Source organism: Pinus tabuliformis, chromosome 6 (genome assembly GCF_031772625.1).
Source record: "Pinus tabuliformis cultivar Carrire ecotype Pingquan chromosome 6, CPIR1, whole genome shotgun sequence".
NCBI classification, from domain to species: Eukaryota; Viridiplantae; Streptophyta; class Pinopsida; order Pinales; family Pinaceae; genus Pinus; species Pinus tabuliformis.
Window position 1 is genome coordinate 698,653,309 of NC_142292.1, and position 15,939 is coordinate 698,669,247.

Below are 15,939 nucleotides of genomic sequence, written 5' to 3' on the forward strand. Positions count from 1 at the left end.
AAGGTATCTAACTAGGTAGGACTAAGGTGTGTTCCAAGCATTAGCCACTATAGGTACCATCAAGTTTCAACTCTAACACCAACCTAGGGATCTATGTATTGTATCCAAGGTTAGAACTCCACAAGCCCAATGATACCCTCCCTACTCTTGGATCTAGACATCATCATGCGCTGACCATATGTCCTCCCAAGCATCTTGTCACCCCAATATGCTTCACCTCTCCCTATCTAATAAATCTTTAATGTCAACTAGTCCAAGCATGCTTATGAAATATTCAAACTTCTTATTTGGAAGATACTTCGTCAATATATCAACTACTTGCTCATCTGTCAGAATATATTGTAGATTCACAACCCCATCTTGTACCAAACTTCTAATGTAGTGGTACTTGTTGTTAATATTCTTCATCTTGGCATGGAACACAGGGTCTTCAGACATTTTGATGTTGCTTTGATTATCACAATTTATCATGATATGATCTAGTAGTCCTCCAAACAAATCTAATAGGAGCCTTCTTAACCAAATTGTTTCCTTTCCTACTTCACATGTAGCAACATATTCAACTTGAACAGTACTTAATGCAATTGGACCTTGCTTTCTACTCATCCACTAAATCATTGCAGATCCCAAACTAAAACAGTCCTAGTAGTACTTCTTCCATCAGTCTTATTGCCACCCTAATTAGATTCAGTAAAACCTATTAGTTTAACTTCATTTCCATCATACTTAAGTTAGTGATGAATTGTTCCATGCATGTATCATAAAATGTGCTTGGAAATTATCCAATGGTCATGATGAGGCTCGAATTGAAATTTATTAAGAACATTGACATCAAAGCATATGTTAGGTCTAGTATTTACCAAGTAAGTTAAAGAGCCCACCAACTTAAAATAACTTGTATGATCAACATGACTAGAATCACAGCTTCTCAACTTCTTTAGATTTGTGATCATAGGAGTTGTCATAGGCTTGGAATCCATCATCCCAAACTTTTGTAACATCTTGATTATGTACTTTCCTTAACCAAGATATATCTTACCCATTTTCTGCCAAACTTATAATCCCAAGTTGTAATGCATGTGCCCTAGATCTTTCATTTCAAATTCAACTTCCAACACCTTTTTACATTATAGAATTATGCGCTCCATGCCTGTAACAAATAAATAATCCAAATATAAAAGTGTGATGGTCGGTTCATTCTTCACTGCTTGATGTAGAGGTTTTCATATGCAATACTTTTGACAATGCCAATCCGTAAAAGATAGACATCCATTCTTGTGTACCAATCCCTAGGAGCTTGTTTCAAACGATATAGAGCTTTCGTTAATCTATAGACTTGAGTTTCCCTATTATTTATCTCAAATCCTTCTGATTTTTCAATATATACTTCGTCATCTATGGTTCCATTTAGAAATGTTGTTTTTACATCCATTTGATGGATATTTCATCCCATAGTTGCAGCTAAGGAAAACAAAGATCTAATTTTAGTGTACTTGGCAGTGGGAGGAAAATTTTATTCATAGTATATTCCTTCTTTTTGAGAGAAAACCCTTGGCAACAAATCTTGCTTTGTATTTGTATATACTTCCATAAGTGGCATGTTTGATCTTGTAAATCCATTTGGAATTGATAATAGATTTATCACTAGGTCTAGGAAGATTTCCCAAACCCAAAACCCCATTCATCATAATATATTGATATTATGCATTGGTTTCTTCCCTCTTCTTGAAGAGCAACTTCTTCAAAAGTAATTGGTTCTATTTCAGCTAGCTTCGCTATGTATGTTGCATATGTTGAGTACCTTTTCATTATTTTCTTTCTCTGAAAGATCATCTTGCTTCTCCATGTCCTTCAACATATTCAAGTGTAGATTTTAAGCAATTTGGCCTTTTCTTTATTTCGGGAATGATTGTAAGTTGAATATGTTCACTTGTTCCTTCTTCTTCTTGATTTGTAGGTGACTTTTCATGCTCCTTTGCTTCTTCAAATAGTGGTACATCTTCTTCATTGGATTTAATAGGTATGTCTTTGGATCTTTTGTATGCAAGATTTTCATCAAATATGACATCCATACTAACTTCAATTCACCTTTCTTCTTTGATTCAAATTCTATAAGCTTTTGATGAGAGAATATAACTAATGAAGATACATTTTATACTTGTAGAGTCTAAATTATTTCGCTTGTCTTTTGGAACATGAATGTATGCAGGGCATCCAAAGATTCAGAGATGGTCTACACATGTCTTCTTCCTTAAAAATGCTTCTTTAGGTGTCATATTATCAAGGATTCTATGAGGACTTCTATTTTGTATGTATAATATTATCATGGCTACTTCTCCCCATACTAATTTTGGTAGGTCTTGATCAAATTTCATAATTCTTATGCATTTCTCAATGGTTTTATTCTTCCTTTCTAATACTCCATTTTTTTCGGGATTATAGGGAACTATGAGCTCCCTCATAATGCCTACTTCTTTGCAATGAGTTATGATTTTTAGAAGTGTATTCTCCCCCATTTTCGAATATTAGAGTTTTTATGTTCCTTTTGGTTAGAGTCTCCACTTCAGATCTAAATTCCTTGAACTTTTCAAATACTTCATCTTTGTTTTGAGAAGATAGAGCCATGTCTTTCTAGAGTGATCATCAATGAAGGTCACATAGTATTGATGACCTCCAAGAGATTTATTAGACATGGTTCCACTTACATCAGAATGAATGAGGTCTAGTATTTCTTTAGACCTTGTGTGACTCATTGTAAAAGGTTTCCTAGTATCCTTTCCCAAGGTACATCCTTTGCAAACTCCTTCATGGTCCTCCTTAATATTGGGGATTCCTTTCACCATTTGACTTAGAGAGGGTAGTATATTGTATTGAATGTGTCCATATCTTATATGCCAAAGCTCTATGGGACTAATCTCCATGTGAACAAGGGCTTGAGGAGATGGTGTAATAACTCTATATAGTATGTGATGACCACATCCAACAACAACACCATCAATTTTTCACATGGAAACACCACTACAACTATGGCCAACGCCATGCATATGAAACAAGAACATAGGCCATAATAAGGAACACATATGAAATCAACATTCATGCACAACCAACACACACCTCCCATCTAGTCCAAGGGGTGAACCATGCTCTGATACCACTTTCTAACACCCTCCTCCCACATTTACCTAATTTAATCAGTCCGTTGGTGTAAACATGTGACAAGAGGCTACTATGATGCGATTCAGCTCCCCATGTACATTTAAGGAAGTGGAAACCACCAAACAAAACCATTATGACCTTCCACACATGCTACAGATCCTTCAGGAGCAAACCAACCCTTCTAGGTGACCAACCCCTCAGACAACTTGAAATTTCACTATCGTAGAGCCTTAATCGCTCCCATGACAAGGAATGCATGTGATTGGGACCCTCCAGTCACTCCCACAACAAGGAATCCATGTGACTATCAAATTTTTCAACTAGTTCTAAGCCAACAACCCCAGATTATGTGCCACTTTTCTAGGGCTAGAACTCAGGACACTGCTCAGAACTTCATGAAAACTTCAGAAATGATAAATAACATTGAGACAAGATTAATAATGCAAATATTAATCAATGACTTGACTGGACCTCTACTAGCCATGATAGGCATATCGTCAAACATGTCACAAAAATGTAATCTATAGGTCATAACAACATATTTGAGCATAATGGTCTCATACTTATCTGAGATTCATCAGGAAGTATTGATGCCTTATTACAATAACTACATTATCATCTATTAGGTCATATATTCATTGTTTGTTCAGTTTCTAATCAAAACGTGATGAAATCCATACTCAATATTGTCATAAAGCATCCTCATAACCAACATATATTCAACAGAAATAACAAAGATATGACATCCATAAAAACTACATATGAACAAGTATATTTACCCATAAAATACAAGAGGAAATGAATCTTATTTACATATGCAAAATTCAATCGAGTTTGAGACTACTATGTACCACACGACCATAAATTGACTGAACCAAAACTTTATTTTAGCCAATCACCCATGTTCCACTTTGTAACCATGAATGTGGGATCTCATGGAACAAATCCAACAAAACCAAACCAGAGCTTCTAGAGGCCAAACCACCTCAACCGTCAACCAGTGATTCCACTTCATGGTCGGACATCACTAACCATCACCAGATTGGTCTCTACCCTAGTTGTCCAGGGCTCCAGAGAGTTTGTTCTAACCAAGGCTACCAAGACTAGTAACTCAACCCACAATTATTGTCGAGCTCCCAGAGCATTTGTCCAACCAGGGCTTCCAGGATTAGTAACTCAACCCACCAAGGGATTCCAGAGAATTTATCCAACCAAGGCTTCTAGGACTAGTAACTCAACCCAAGTTGTTATAGGTCTTCTAGAGTGTTTGTCCAACCAAGGTTTCCAGGAATTAGTAAGTCAATCCACAACCATAAGGAACATGAGAACTATCCAAAATAAAAAAGGAAAGACACCCACAACACCATAGCCATCCAGGAAATGGTAAGGCTAGGAAAATCCACCATTAATCCAGGCAATCATCCATGCCAATGATAGATCATAACCAAGAAACCACATGCATGTGTCATGTCTGCCAAAAGTATCAAGGAAATCATACATGCAACTTGGTATCTGCAAGGAAAAACCATTGTAGCTACTGATCCTAATGTCCTCTTATGTTTTCCTGCTCTTCCTTTGCCTTCTTGCTCCAAATCCCAATTATGCCACACTCCTTCAAGGGTGCTCCAAGAAAACTGTAAGTGTCCAAGAGTATGAGAAAGAGAGTAGAATAGAGAGCTCCAAGCTAAAACTGACAAAAGTATATCAATTGATCCTCAGAAGCCTTTTTATTAATGAAGCCTCTAATTTCTTTAATTTTCCATTATTTTCCTTCATTTTCCTCCTCACAGGCAACCTATGACCTTTCACCTTCCTTTTTTCCTAATTTGCATTATTTTCATAAATAAAATGTCAATAAATGCCTCATACCTTTCCAAACCCTTTGACATTGCTTTTGTCAATTTCCATAGCCATTAATTAATCACAAGTGATCCCCAACACTATGTTTTTCCCAACATTTAGCTTGGAATACATGTCCCATGAGCATGGTTATTATTTTGCCTTTATTAAATTTATTACATGGATTTTTTACCAGGGTTGTTACAGAGAAACAGAAAGCAAGGATGGTTGCCAAAGGATTCTCACAACAATTTGGTGTTGACTATGGTGGAATCTTTGCTCCAGTAGTAAGGTTAGACATTTTCATAACTATTTTATCCACAATAGATCAACACAAATGAAAGTTTATCAACTTGATGTAAAATCTTCCTTCTTAAATGGTATATTGCAGGAAGAATTTTATATTGAGCAACTTCTTGGTTTTGAAGTTCCAGGACAGGAGCATAAGTTGTATAGGTTGAATAAATATTTGTATGGATTAAGACAAGCTCCAAGAGCTTGGTACAGTCACATCAACACCTATCCCATCAAAAGGGGTTTTTGCAGAAGCAACCATGAGCCAACACTGTATACAAAAAGTCATGAAGGTAAAATTCTCATTGTATGCTTTTATGTTGATGGTCTTCTTTATACATACAATATGATGATAGAAGACTTCAAGGAAGCAATGAAAAAAAAGTTTGGTATGAATGATCTAGGGGTCATGAAATACTTCTTAAGCTTTGAAATTCAACAATTTTCTAATGGCATTTTTGTTGGTCAACAAAAATATGCCACTGACATCCTCCAAAAAATCAGAATGACCAATTACAAACCAGTTGATACACCAATTGCTCAAGGCACTTAGTTGAGCATACAATATGTAGCACCACTAATTGATTCCATGCTGTATAAAAGTCTAGTTCGTAGTTTGTTATATCTCACTGCAACTAGACCTGATATCATGTTTGCAACTATTTTTGTCTCCAGGTTTATGTAGTCACCCAAGATTTCTCATTGGAAGGTTGCAAAAAGGATCTTAAGATATATTGCAGGGACCCTAGACTATGGTTTTCTCTACACACATTATGAAGATAACTCACTTTCAGGTTATACAGACAACGATTATGCAAGAAGTTTAGATGATCAAAAAAGCACCTCAGGGTATGTTTTTCATCTTGGAACCAATCTAATTTCATGGGCATCCAAGAAATAACCAATCGTTTCAATATCTTCAACAGAGGCGGAATATGTAGCTACCACTTCAACAACTTTTCAAGTAGTGTGGCTCAAAAGACTATTGGCATATCTTTCAAATGTTCAAAAGGAGCCAACTACCATTTACCGTGATAACGGTTATGCAATTTATTTATAAAAAAAATATCACGTCTTTAAAAGAAAATGAGCACATTGACGCACATTTTCATTTCATCCATGAACTCATCAATGATGGAGACATATTACTTACTTTTTGTGGTTCAAAAGATCAACTTGTAGATATTTTCACAAAGCATTTGGGAAAAAATGTATTTGAATTTCAAAGAGAGAGACTAGGCATTGTAAGTGCCACTACTTGTAACAGTTGAGATTAGGAGGGGGTGTTGAGATATTAATCTCACTGTCTGCTAGGTGTCATCATATTTAATTCCATTGTTTGCTAGGTTTCATAGTCAATTCAAATTTAGTTCAGTTTAGTTGAGTTTCACTCCACTCATTTATTGTTGATGCTTCCTATGTAATCTATTTAATTATTTTGAACGATGACAAGAGTTGTTAACTCCATTTCGGTTTTTGCCTCTTCATTTCTTGTCAAACCAGTTTTCCTAGTTAATATTTTGTCTCTCCTTCACTCACTTTTTTGAGGATGTAGCTAGGGTTGTTCATAAAGAATGCAACTACTTCTTCAAAGCAGATGGGTTTTGAAATCCTCAACAAACACTCTCTAGTTTTTTTGTGGACTAATCATGACAACAATGACTGTGGCCATCTTATGGCAACTTCTCCATATGGTGGCTTTGCAAGCATCTCTACTGGTGGTGATTGTAACTCGACAAATCAGTACTTAGAAAACTATATATGTTAGTCCCTTAAAAACTGAAAAATTCTTCAATTCATAACCTTCTTCAGTTTTTCTCACTACATTATTATCTCCTTTAACTCTTCATCCGATTTTTCAAACCTTGACTTCAGCTCTGATACCAATTTGATGGAAAGGCAAACAGGAGGAAGCAAAAATAAACACAAAATAAACTTCTATTAATCAATCTTTCTCACATACGCATTCATCGAGTTGCAACTCTTGGCTCTTCTCTCCTCATACTTTGACACACATTACAATGACCTAATCACGGGTATATAAGACCCAAAGTTACTAAATATGGAATCATGGTATTTCTAAGTTGACTTGTCTCAAATTCAACTAGCTTCTCCATTCAAATTCACACTAAATTAGACTTTTCCAAATATGGAATGAACTCGAACTAACTCACACTAACACTCTATGGATTTAATGTATATGGGAGTAATTTACTATTCCAACATATTTAAGTATGGAGAGGGTTATCCATCTGAGAGAGACTGCAATCAGAAGGTGATATACCCTTACAGATCAAGATTTGATTGGGAAAAAACTAATACCCTTGACCCGCGATCTATCGGTTGATTGATTTATACCTCAAACGACAACACTACATACATACCCTCTGTCGCTAGCATTTCTTTTCATATTGCTCTCTTGCAAAGCCTGAAGCCATGAGTCAATTTGAATGGACTACCTCATCTATGCTACCAAGATTGGGATAACCTTGATCAACCTTAAACAATGATAAATAACCATAGATATAAATTCATCCACAATTTAAAATAGAATGGAAGCATCATTCAAATTCAACAGAAAAATTAGAAAATCCATTTATGAAACCTATAAAAATAACTACAAATTTAGCAAGGTAGGAAACACGCACTGATACCATGCAAGAGTATTATATTACTCACAATGTTATTATTGTATAGAAGAATTCCATTATATAGTAATGGAGGAGATCCAACATCAGTTAAGGATCGTTATGATAATTGGGCAAAAGTAAATCCCTATGTAAACTTACCACTGACCATAGCTAGCTCCTTGGGAAATCAACCATTAGAAAGATCAACTCTAAGAAATTCTAACCTACAAAATCAAACTTAATAAATATGAAATCAAAACTAGTACACTGAGCTTGTAAAAGATGAAATCTAACTTACAAAATCAAGCTTAATAAATATGACATCAAAACTAGTACACTGAGCCTATAAAAAATGAAATCTAACCATGACACATTTACGTTGTGAAAACAAAGATGAAATTTAACCTTGGCACATTTACCTTGTAAAAACAAACTTGAGCATACTGAACTTGGTCACAACAAAGCTGCAAAATTGAACTTGCCAAGATTGAATTTGGGTGTCATTAGGTTGCAATTGAAAACAAAATCTAACATGAACGAGGATAATTAGAACCTTGGAAAATCGAACATGTGGGTCGAAATGGAATTTTACCATAAAATCAAGCCTAACCAAATAAGAAATTAAATCGAATTCGGATAAATTGAAACCAAATTTTGCATTGATGGGTAAATGATAATGCACTAATCCAACAAACAATATAAACAAATTTGTTATATAGAATTTAATGTAAATTGAATTTTACAATGAAATCGTTCTAAACAAGGTCTCATTTACCCGAAATCTGCAAGCATAATTCTAAAATTAATTGTTTTATTCTGATTCTTGGAGCGACAAGTTGAGTGAGCCTAGCATGCTTGTAGTCAAACAATCCAACAGTCTGATGGGATTCCAGGTGCGTGCAGTCATTCGGGGAAATTTAGCAATAATGGAGAGAGTAAACGACATGATGAAAGATAGCAATAACAAATGGACAACGAATTGAACGGTAGATGGTAGATAAAAGTAAATGCTGTGCAGAGAGAGTTACCGGAAGGAAAGGCAGAGCATAGTTAAGAAAGAGTAAATGGAAGGACACGTGCTGAAAAAGTCAAACATGGTTAAGAGTAAATGGCGCAAAACCAGTGGTGAAAGACAATAATGAACAAATTTAAGAAAGACAAAGGATGGTTAACAAAGAGTAAGCGAAGGACATGGGGTGAAAAAGTGAAACATGGTTACGAGTAAATGGGCAAAACAAGTGGTGAAAGATAATAATGTATAAATGGCGCAAAACCAGTGGTGAAAGACAATAATGAACAAATTTAAGAAAGACAAAGGATTAAACAAAGAGTAAGCGAAGGACATGGCGTGAAAAAGTGAAACATGGTTACGAGTAAATGGGCAAAACAAGTGGTGAAAGATAATAATGTATAAATTTAATCGGGAAGGAAGTTATAAAAAATGTATAAGATGATGGGGTGAGATAAATCTTAACTATATTATTTAAAATATTTGATAGTGTTAAATCTCAATCATATATATAATTGTTGAATTTAGGCTCCTGTGATCCATATACGTAATTATTTTTATGATATAATTATTAATTTAGAAGTTTCATTTCGAAATAGAACACCAAGATTATTAACATGATAATTAACTAGCACAACAACATATACACGGAAAGACATATATCAAACACACGCACAACCATATTAGTAAATGTAGATGATGTATGTAGATAAGTGTATATCAATATTATAAACCTTCATATTACAAACTCAATATTCTAAACTTAATGTTAAACTCTAATATTATAAAGCATATTCCTTAATCTTATAAACCCTATATTATAAATCTTAATATTAAATCCAATATTAAAAACTCAAATATTATAGCTTCAATCTTATAACAACAATATTATAACCCCATATTATAAGTTGAAATGTTATAAGCACAATATTATAATTCCAATATTAAACCATATATATTAATCGCAAAATATTATAAACTCCAATATTATAAACTTCATATTAAATTTTTTTATACTAGCCTAGATCCATCTAATTCCACATTTAACCTAAGCCAAGAGGGATTAGATTTCTTCAAGTGCAAACTTGTTTTAGAGTGCAAAATACAATGTGTAATTTTTCATTGTTTCAATTGTGTTTTGAATGTTATATAGAGTACATAAACTTATAAATCCAAAAAATATTTGTTGCATTTCAATAATAAAAAAAACATATACCTAAAAGAGGACCACATTGTAAAATACTCGGCCCATTAGGTTCAGAGCATGGTAAAAGTTTTAACCATAACAACTTGTTTTTTTCAATACTTTCATATGATATATACACAAATTTTTTAGAACAATATAAGTTCATGTAGACATTTTATAAACATTTTTTGTTATGAATGTATTTTTAAAAATAAGTTAATATTAATTCATATTAAAATATTTGATTGATAACTTACACTGAATATTTCATTATATACAATATTAAAATATTTGTTTAACATTATTTATATCAAATTAATATTGACATAAATTAATTAACATAGATCTTAAGATAATTTTTTTAAATCCTCGAAATGTTTTTGAAATATAAAAAATTTAAACATACTAATAATTTTTTTACTTGTAGATGAAATTATATTGGATCATATAAACAAATAAATAACATGCATAACATATTATTTTGGATTTTTATTATAGCTGACATTGCATTCTTTTATTTCAAAAATAATATATATATATAAAAATATATGTGTAAAAAAAAAAAATTACATTAACAGATTATCTCACAAATTTTCATACACTAATTTAATATAACAATAACCTTAATATTAAATAATAATAATAAAACTATAAAATAAACCTCTTCCCTCAATCAATTAATTATAACCCTCTCCACTCAATCAATCAATTAATGATTTGAATTGAGAATGTTCATCCCGAGAATTTTGTTATACGGTTTTAAAAGACATTTCGATTAGTTAGCTCGCTTTGAGATCGTTTCATATTCTATTATGTATAAAGTAAATCGCGAATTGGTGGGCAGTTTTATTTTATATGGTTTTCTATGTCCACTTTCGGAAATATATGGAAAACATCTTTTGATGAATTATTCTGATATACCAAAATTTTCGCCCCTGAAATCTTTGCATTTATATATGCGTTAAAATGTTTACAGCATTTGAATCTGTCTGGAAATGCTTAACTCATTTGTGTTAAGTGTGTGGTGACTCATTTGTGTTAAGTGTGTGGTGTTGGTAAATATTAGATGATTCAAAAATATAATATTATTAAGTTATAAAATTGGAATAAAATAATTATTAATTTAAGATATTAAATTAATAGTTATTATTCTAGAATTTGTAATTATTTAATAAAGATATTTAAAATTAGTGTATTGTTGTAACAAGTTATGACTCTCCAAAAGTGTCGTATCTTAGACTTTATTTTAGGAGATTTGTTAGCTAGATGGTTTGAATAACATTTATTGTAAATGGACGCTTGTTATTTAATAAGTGATCCATAATTAGAGATAGACAGACACTTGTTATTTAATAAGTGATCCATAATTAAAGGTAGTTATGTCATTGAGCTTATAAATAGCTCATTGCAAGAGTGTTTAGATGTTCGAGTGTAAACTCTTGTAAAATCAAATTATGTAGTTATTTTTTTTTTCTGATTAATAAAATTACAATGTATAAGAACACTTCTGCCATTAATGAAGATTCGATTTCTGATTTGTTCAGTATGTAATGCAAAGCTCCCCACAAACTCCCCACAAATTACCTATTCAGAACACACAGTGAGACAACGTTCGTTGTCGATCCAATACAGGTCTGCTGTTAGGTTTGTTTTACTTTATGTACATTTCCCTCGTGACTTCGCAGGACCTTACAGTGTGTCATGTCCATTTCCCTCGTGACTTCGCAGGACCTTCCAGTGTGTCGGTAACCAAACACTAAGGTCGATTGACTGGAAGATGCCTGGTTCGTTTCAAATGCTAACCATCACCACAGATGGGAACGAAGGCTATGTTCCATAGCTTAACTTTAGGAAATGCATGCGGTGCCTTTTTCAGTACATACTTAGTCTCGTCTGTGAAAACCTATCTGAGAGGCTTATCGTCGACATTGGAGACCAGCAAAATGGAGCAGATACTAAGTAACTATCTGTTACTACGCATATTTATATTGCTGGCTCTTTTGCCAATAATGTCTCATGCCCGGTGCAATTATTCGGCGATATTTAATTTTGGGGACTCCACATCTGATACGGGTGCAATTCACGTTATATTTCCCTACAACGAGCTTGCAGAGAATCCTCCCTATGGAAAAACCTTCTTTGGGAAACCCGTCAGCAGATACAGCGACGGAAGGTTGTCCATAGATTTCTTCGGTATGTTAATTTTGGTTGTTATGCTGATCTTTGCTGCACGGATAATTGTATTATATTATTTAGCTCGATTAGTTCTCATCATGACGTTTAGTATTTAATTAATTGTGGAACATGATCGATGCTGCAGCCCAGGCTATTGGATTACCGTTTCTGAGTCCATATTTGCAGTCGGTAGCTTCGACTTTCGGGCATGGCGCTAACTTTGCAGCGGCAGGTGCTACTGCGCGTGACACCAATTCCTTCATTGTTCCCATCTCTCTCACTGTTCAGATCAATCAGTTCAAGGCGTTCAAGCAAAAGGTTCTGGCCAGCATCCAGGCACACGGTAATTTGAGTAATAATATAATGACATTATATTATCGCCAGAATCCACTCTAACGGTTTCTTAATTAATAATATAATGATATTGGTCTCAGGATGTATTCAAAATCAGATTACATTGTTCATCCATGCAGTGCTGATTTTTCATTTCACATAGTAGGTTTCTCATTGTTTACCAGTAGGCTAGGGGAAAACCAAAGAAGCTAGCAGACTTGCATGACTATTAAAGATCCGAGAAGGAAACCAGAGTTAAGTCTTTTACATTCAAACTGAGAAGAGGAGGATCAGAATCACATGGAAGATGACCTTTTATATAGGCTCACCTTGCATCTAGATCAGAATCACATTGAAGATGATTCTCTATATGGACCAGCCTTAGCATCTAGTTTGTCCATGAAGCAACTTTGATTTCTCAGCATTTTCTTGATGTTTTCCAATGAGGAAAACACATTATATCTTTTCACTTGCTGGTCTTCCAATACCATACTAAGCATGAGTTTTCATTTGCTAGTACATGCAATTGAGTTGAGGTAGTGTTTCCTGTGACCCCTAGTGTGACCAATGTCAAGGACCTAATAGGAAACCTCTTCCAATATCTCAGAGTTAGAAAATGCTTGCCACTCAACACTCACCATGGTTTCCAGATTCTTGATTTCCTATAAGTCGACAACATTGAAGAGAAGTAAGACTCAGCTGGGGCAACCCTACTCCTCCTGCTATATGCTATCTGGCTGGCATGATGCCCAAGAAAGACACCACGTTAAATGACCACCCAAAAACCCATAGCCAAAGGTCTCTGGCACCAATCTATGACAAAATCACTAACAACACACCAATTACAAACTTTAAACTTATAACACAAGCCAAAAACCAACCCACACCAGCCAAACTCATAAGGGTAATAACCACCTCCAAAAACAAACCTAGAAAAGAAACAACCCACATCAGCCAAACTCATAGGTTAATAACCACCTAACAACCTCCACAAAAAACCTAGAAAAGAGACGCACCAAAATTATATCCCTTTTTCAACACAAATACTGAAGACACCAAACACGGAGAATCGGTATCCCAACATAATTTTACAAAACCACAATCCGTACAATATCCCCAGACCCACTATCAAGAGATGACTTGGACCAAGACGAGACCCCGTTGTAACAGAGAATCATTAACAGGCCATCCAAACTGAAACACCCTACCAGACAAATCCATAGGCAAAAGAAAAGTTACCGAAGATGTCAAGGGCTAAGTAGCCGAGCTAGAAATGGCCTAGAGAAGCGACGGATATGATTTACAAATAATTCGAAAAAGAAAATTTCCATTTCAATAAAAACTCTAAGATATAATTGGTTCGAGTCTTGATGAACGTAAAATGAGCGCATAGAAATGATACACTCCAGGAATATCATAGCCCACCTCCTCACCGGCCCTGCTTCTGCGCAATACCAACACCCAGTGGACTCACTTCTTTCCTTTCCCAATTTCGCTTCCCAGCCATGTCTGATTGCTTGACTGATCCATAACGAAGAGATTACCGAGCTGCTCTCCTTGCTCGTGATACGATGAGAGGAATGGTAATATTAAAATAGCAGAAATGCTCTTTCATATTTTACTAAAGCTTTGAGTTTGAATTTGGATGGAATTTTATATGATCAGCGATCAAATAAAACGAACTGAATTTTTATGCTAGTTGGCCTGATTCCATGGAATGTGGTAACTATATATACATATCTTACCCCTGGGATTTGAACTACTGACTGCCAAAGATCTCAGCAATCTAAATAGCAATACTAATAGGTTTTTGAATGCTAAATTGAATATATTGATTTCAGAATTCCTGGAATAATGTTACAGGTCCTCTAGATCATCTCCCAAGCGAGGAGGCATTCAGAAGCGGGATTTACACTATAGATATAGGGGTCAATGACTTCAGCTACGCATACATGAAGCTCAAACTCACCACCGCTCAGGTGAAGAAGAGCTTTCTTCCAAACGTTGCAATGTCTATTGTAGGAGCTGTGCAATCCCTGTACAATGAAGGAGCAAGGACTATCCTGGTGAGTGGGATGCAGCCTCAAGGCTGCAGTCCTTTCTGGCTCACTTACTTTTCCCATTCCTCCAACGACTTCGATAAGCACGGCTGCTCCATTGACTACAACGACGCGGTTCTCTATTTCAACACACTCCTCCGACATCAGCTCTCCTCCATCCGCAAACAACTGAAAGACGCCAACATTATCTACGTCAACACGTACGACATTATCTATGATTTCTTCGCCAATCCCTCTAAATATGGTATTTAATTCTTTATATACTCCTTATCCCCACGCTCTTCTTTCTGTATTCGTGTATATACTCCAAATGGGAAGTGAATGAATGAATGGTGTGGTATATACATAAAATTTAGTTATTAGTTCAATTAGTTGGTGTTTCTGTTACCAGAACTTTGTAATAAATTGGCCTTCTGTGTAGGTCCTAGCTAGATTTTTATGGTGTATATATACTAAAGTCATACAGCCCACTTCACACTGGATAGTGGGGAATTACGTATAGTTTTGCTGAGAATTATTTTCATTGAAAAAGACACTATCTAATCTCTGTATATAAATGCAGGGTTCAAGGCCCCCACGACGGCATGCTGCGGAGTTGGGGGAAACTATAATTACAACAACGTCATAGAGTGTGGATCCACTGGTACTATCAACGGGAGCGCTGTGAAAGCGGTGTCCTGCTCGGATCCAGCCTCCTACGTTAGCTGGGACGGGGCCCACTTGACTGACGAGGCCAACAGACTCCTCACTAAACAAATTTTGAGTGGAAAATTCTTTGAACCATCCTTCCCCCTCGCTACCTTCTGTGATCTCCAGGGCCTCTGAGATGACAGGAAAGGGGAGGGATAGATGAGGAAAGCGTCAATCATATTTTGAATATTCATGCCTGGCAGCCATTTCAATTGTTACTTTACCTCTATCTACTATTAGTACAGATCATCATCTATCCACAGGCAACCTGCATACATATTAAGCGAAGGATGATCCTTCCATTCCTTCTATTTTTCAGCAGAAAAAAACGCTTTCTTTTCATTAATAAAAAAATTAGTACATTTACTGAGTTTTTCCAAACAGAATCATCAGTTCTTACTGATTTTTCTGTCTGAGTGTGTTTCTACTATTTTCTATTATTCCTATTCTTTTTATTGGTTGCAGGATTCTTATTCGATCCATCAGTTATGTGTACAATAAATAATTGAGCAGTATTATGTCCGAATACAATAAATAATTGAGCAGTATTATGTCCCAATTATCGGG

General features: G+C 35.0%; 1 protein-coding gene across 1 annotated transcript; it reads left to right on the forward strand.

The window, feature by feature from the left end:
* Positions 1 to 11,820: 11,820 nt before the first annotated feature.
* On the forward strand, positions 11,821 to 15,734 carry LOC149260589 (GDSL esterase/lipase At4g01130-like). The gene is made up of 4 exons (XM_089380296.1): positions 11,821 to 12,307; positions 12,435 to 12,632; positions 14,486 to 14,926; positions 15,245 to 15,734. Exons 1-4 carry the CDS (start codon positions 11,929 to 11,931, stop codon positions 15,505 to 15,507), a joined length of 1,281 nt encoding a protein of 426 aa, XP_089236422.1. The 5' UTR covers positions 11,821 to 11,928; the 3' UTR covers positions 15,508 to 15,734.
* The last annotated feature ends 205 nt before the right edge of the window (positions 15,735 to 15,939 follow it).

Coding starts and splice junctions, on each gene's coding strand:
- LOC149260589 (XM_089380296.1), top strand. CDS start 11,929: ATGGGAACGAAGGCTATGTTCCATAGCTTAACTTTAGGAAATGCATGC. Junction 12,633..14,485: donor GGCCAGCATCCAGGCACACG/GTAATTTGAGTA, acceptor ATAATGTTACAG/GTCCTCTAGATCATCTCCCA. Junction 14,927..15,244: donor CGCCAATCCCTCTAAATATG/GTATTTAATTCT, acceptor ATATAAATGCAG/GGTTCAAGGCCCCCACGACG.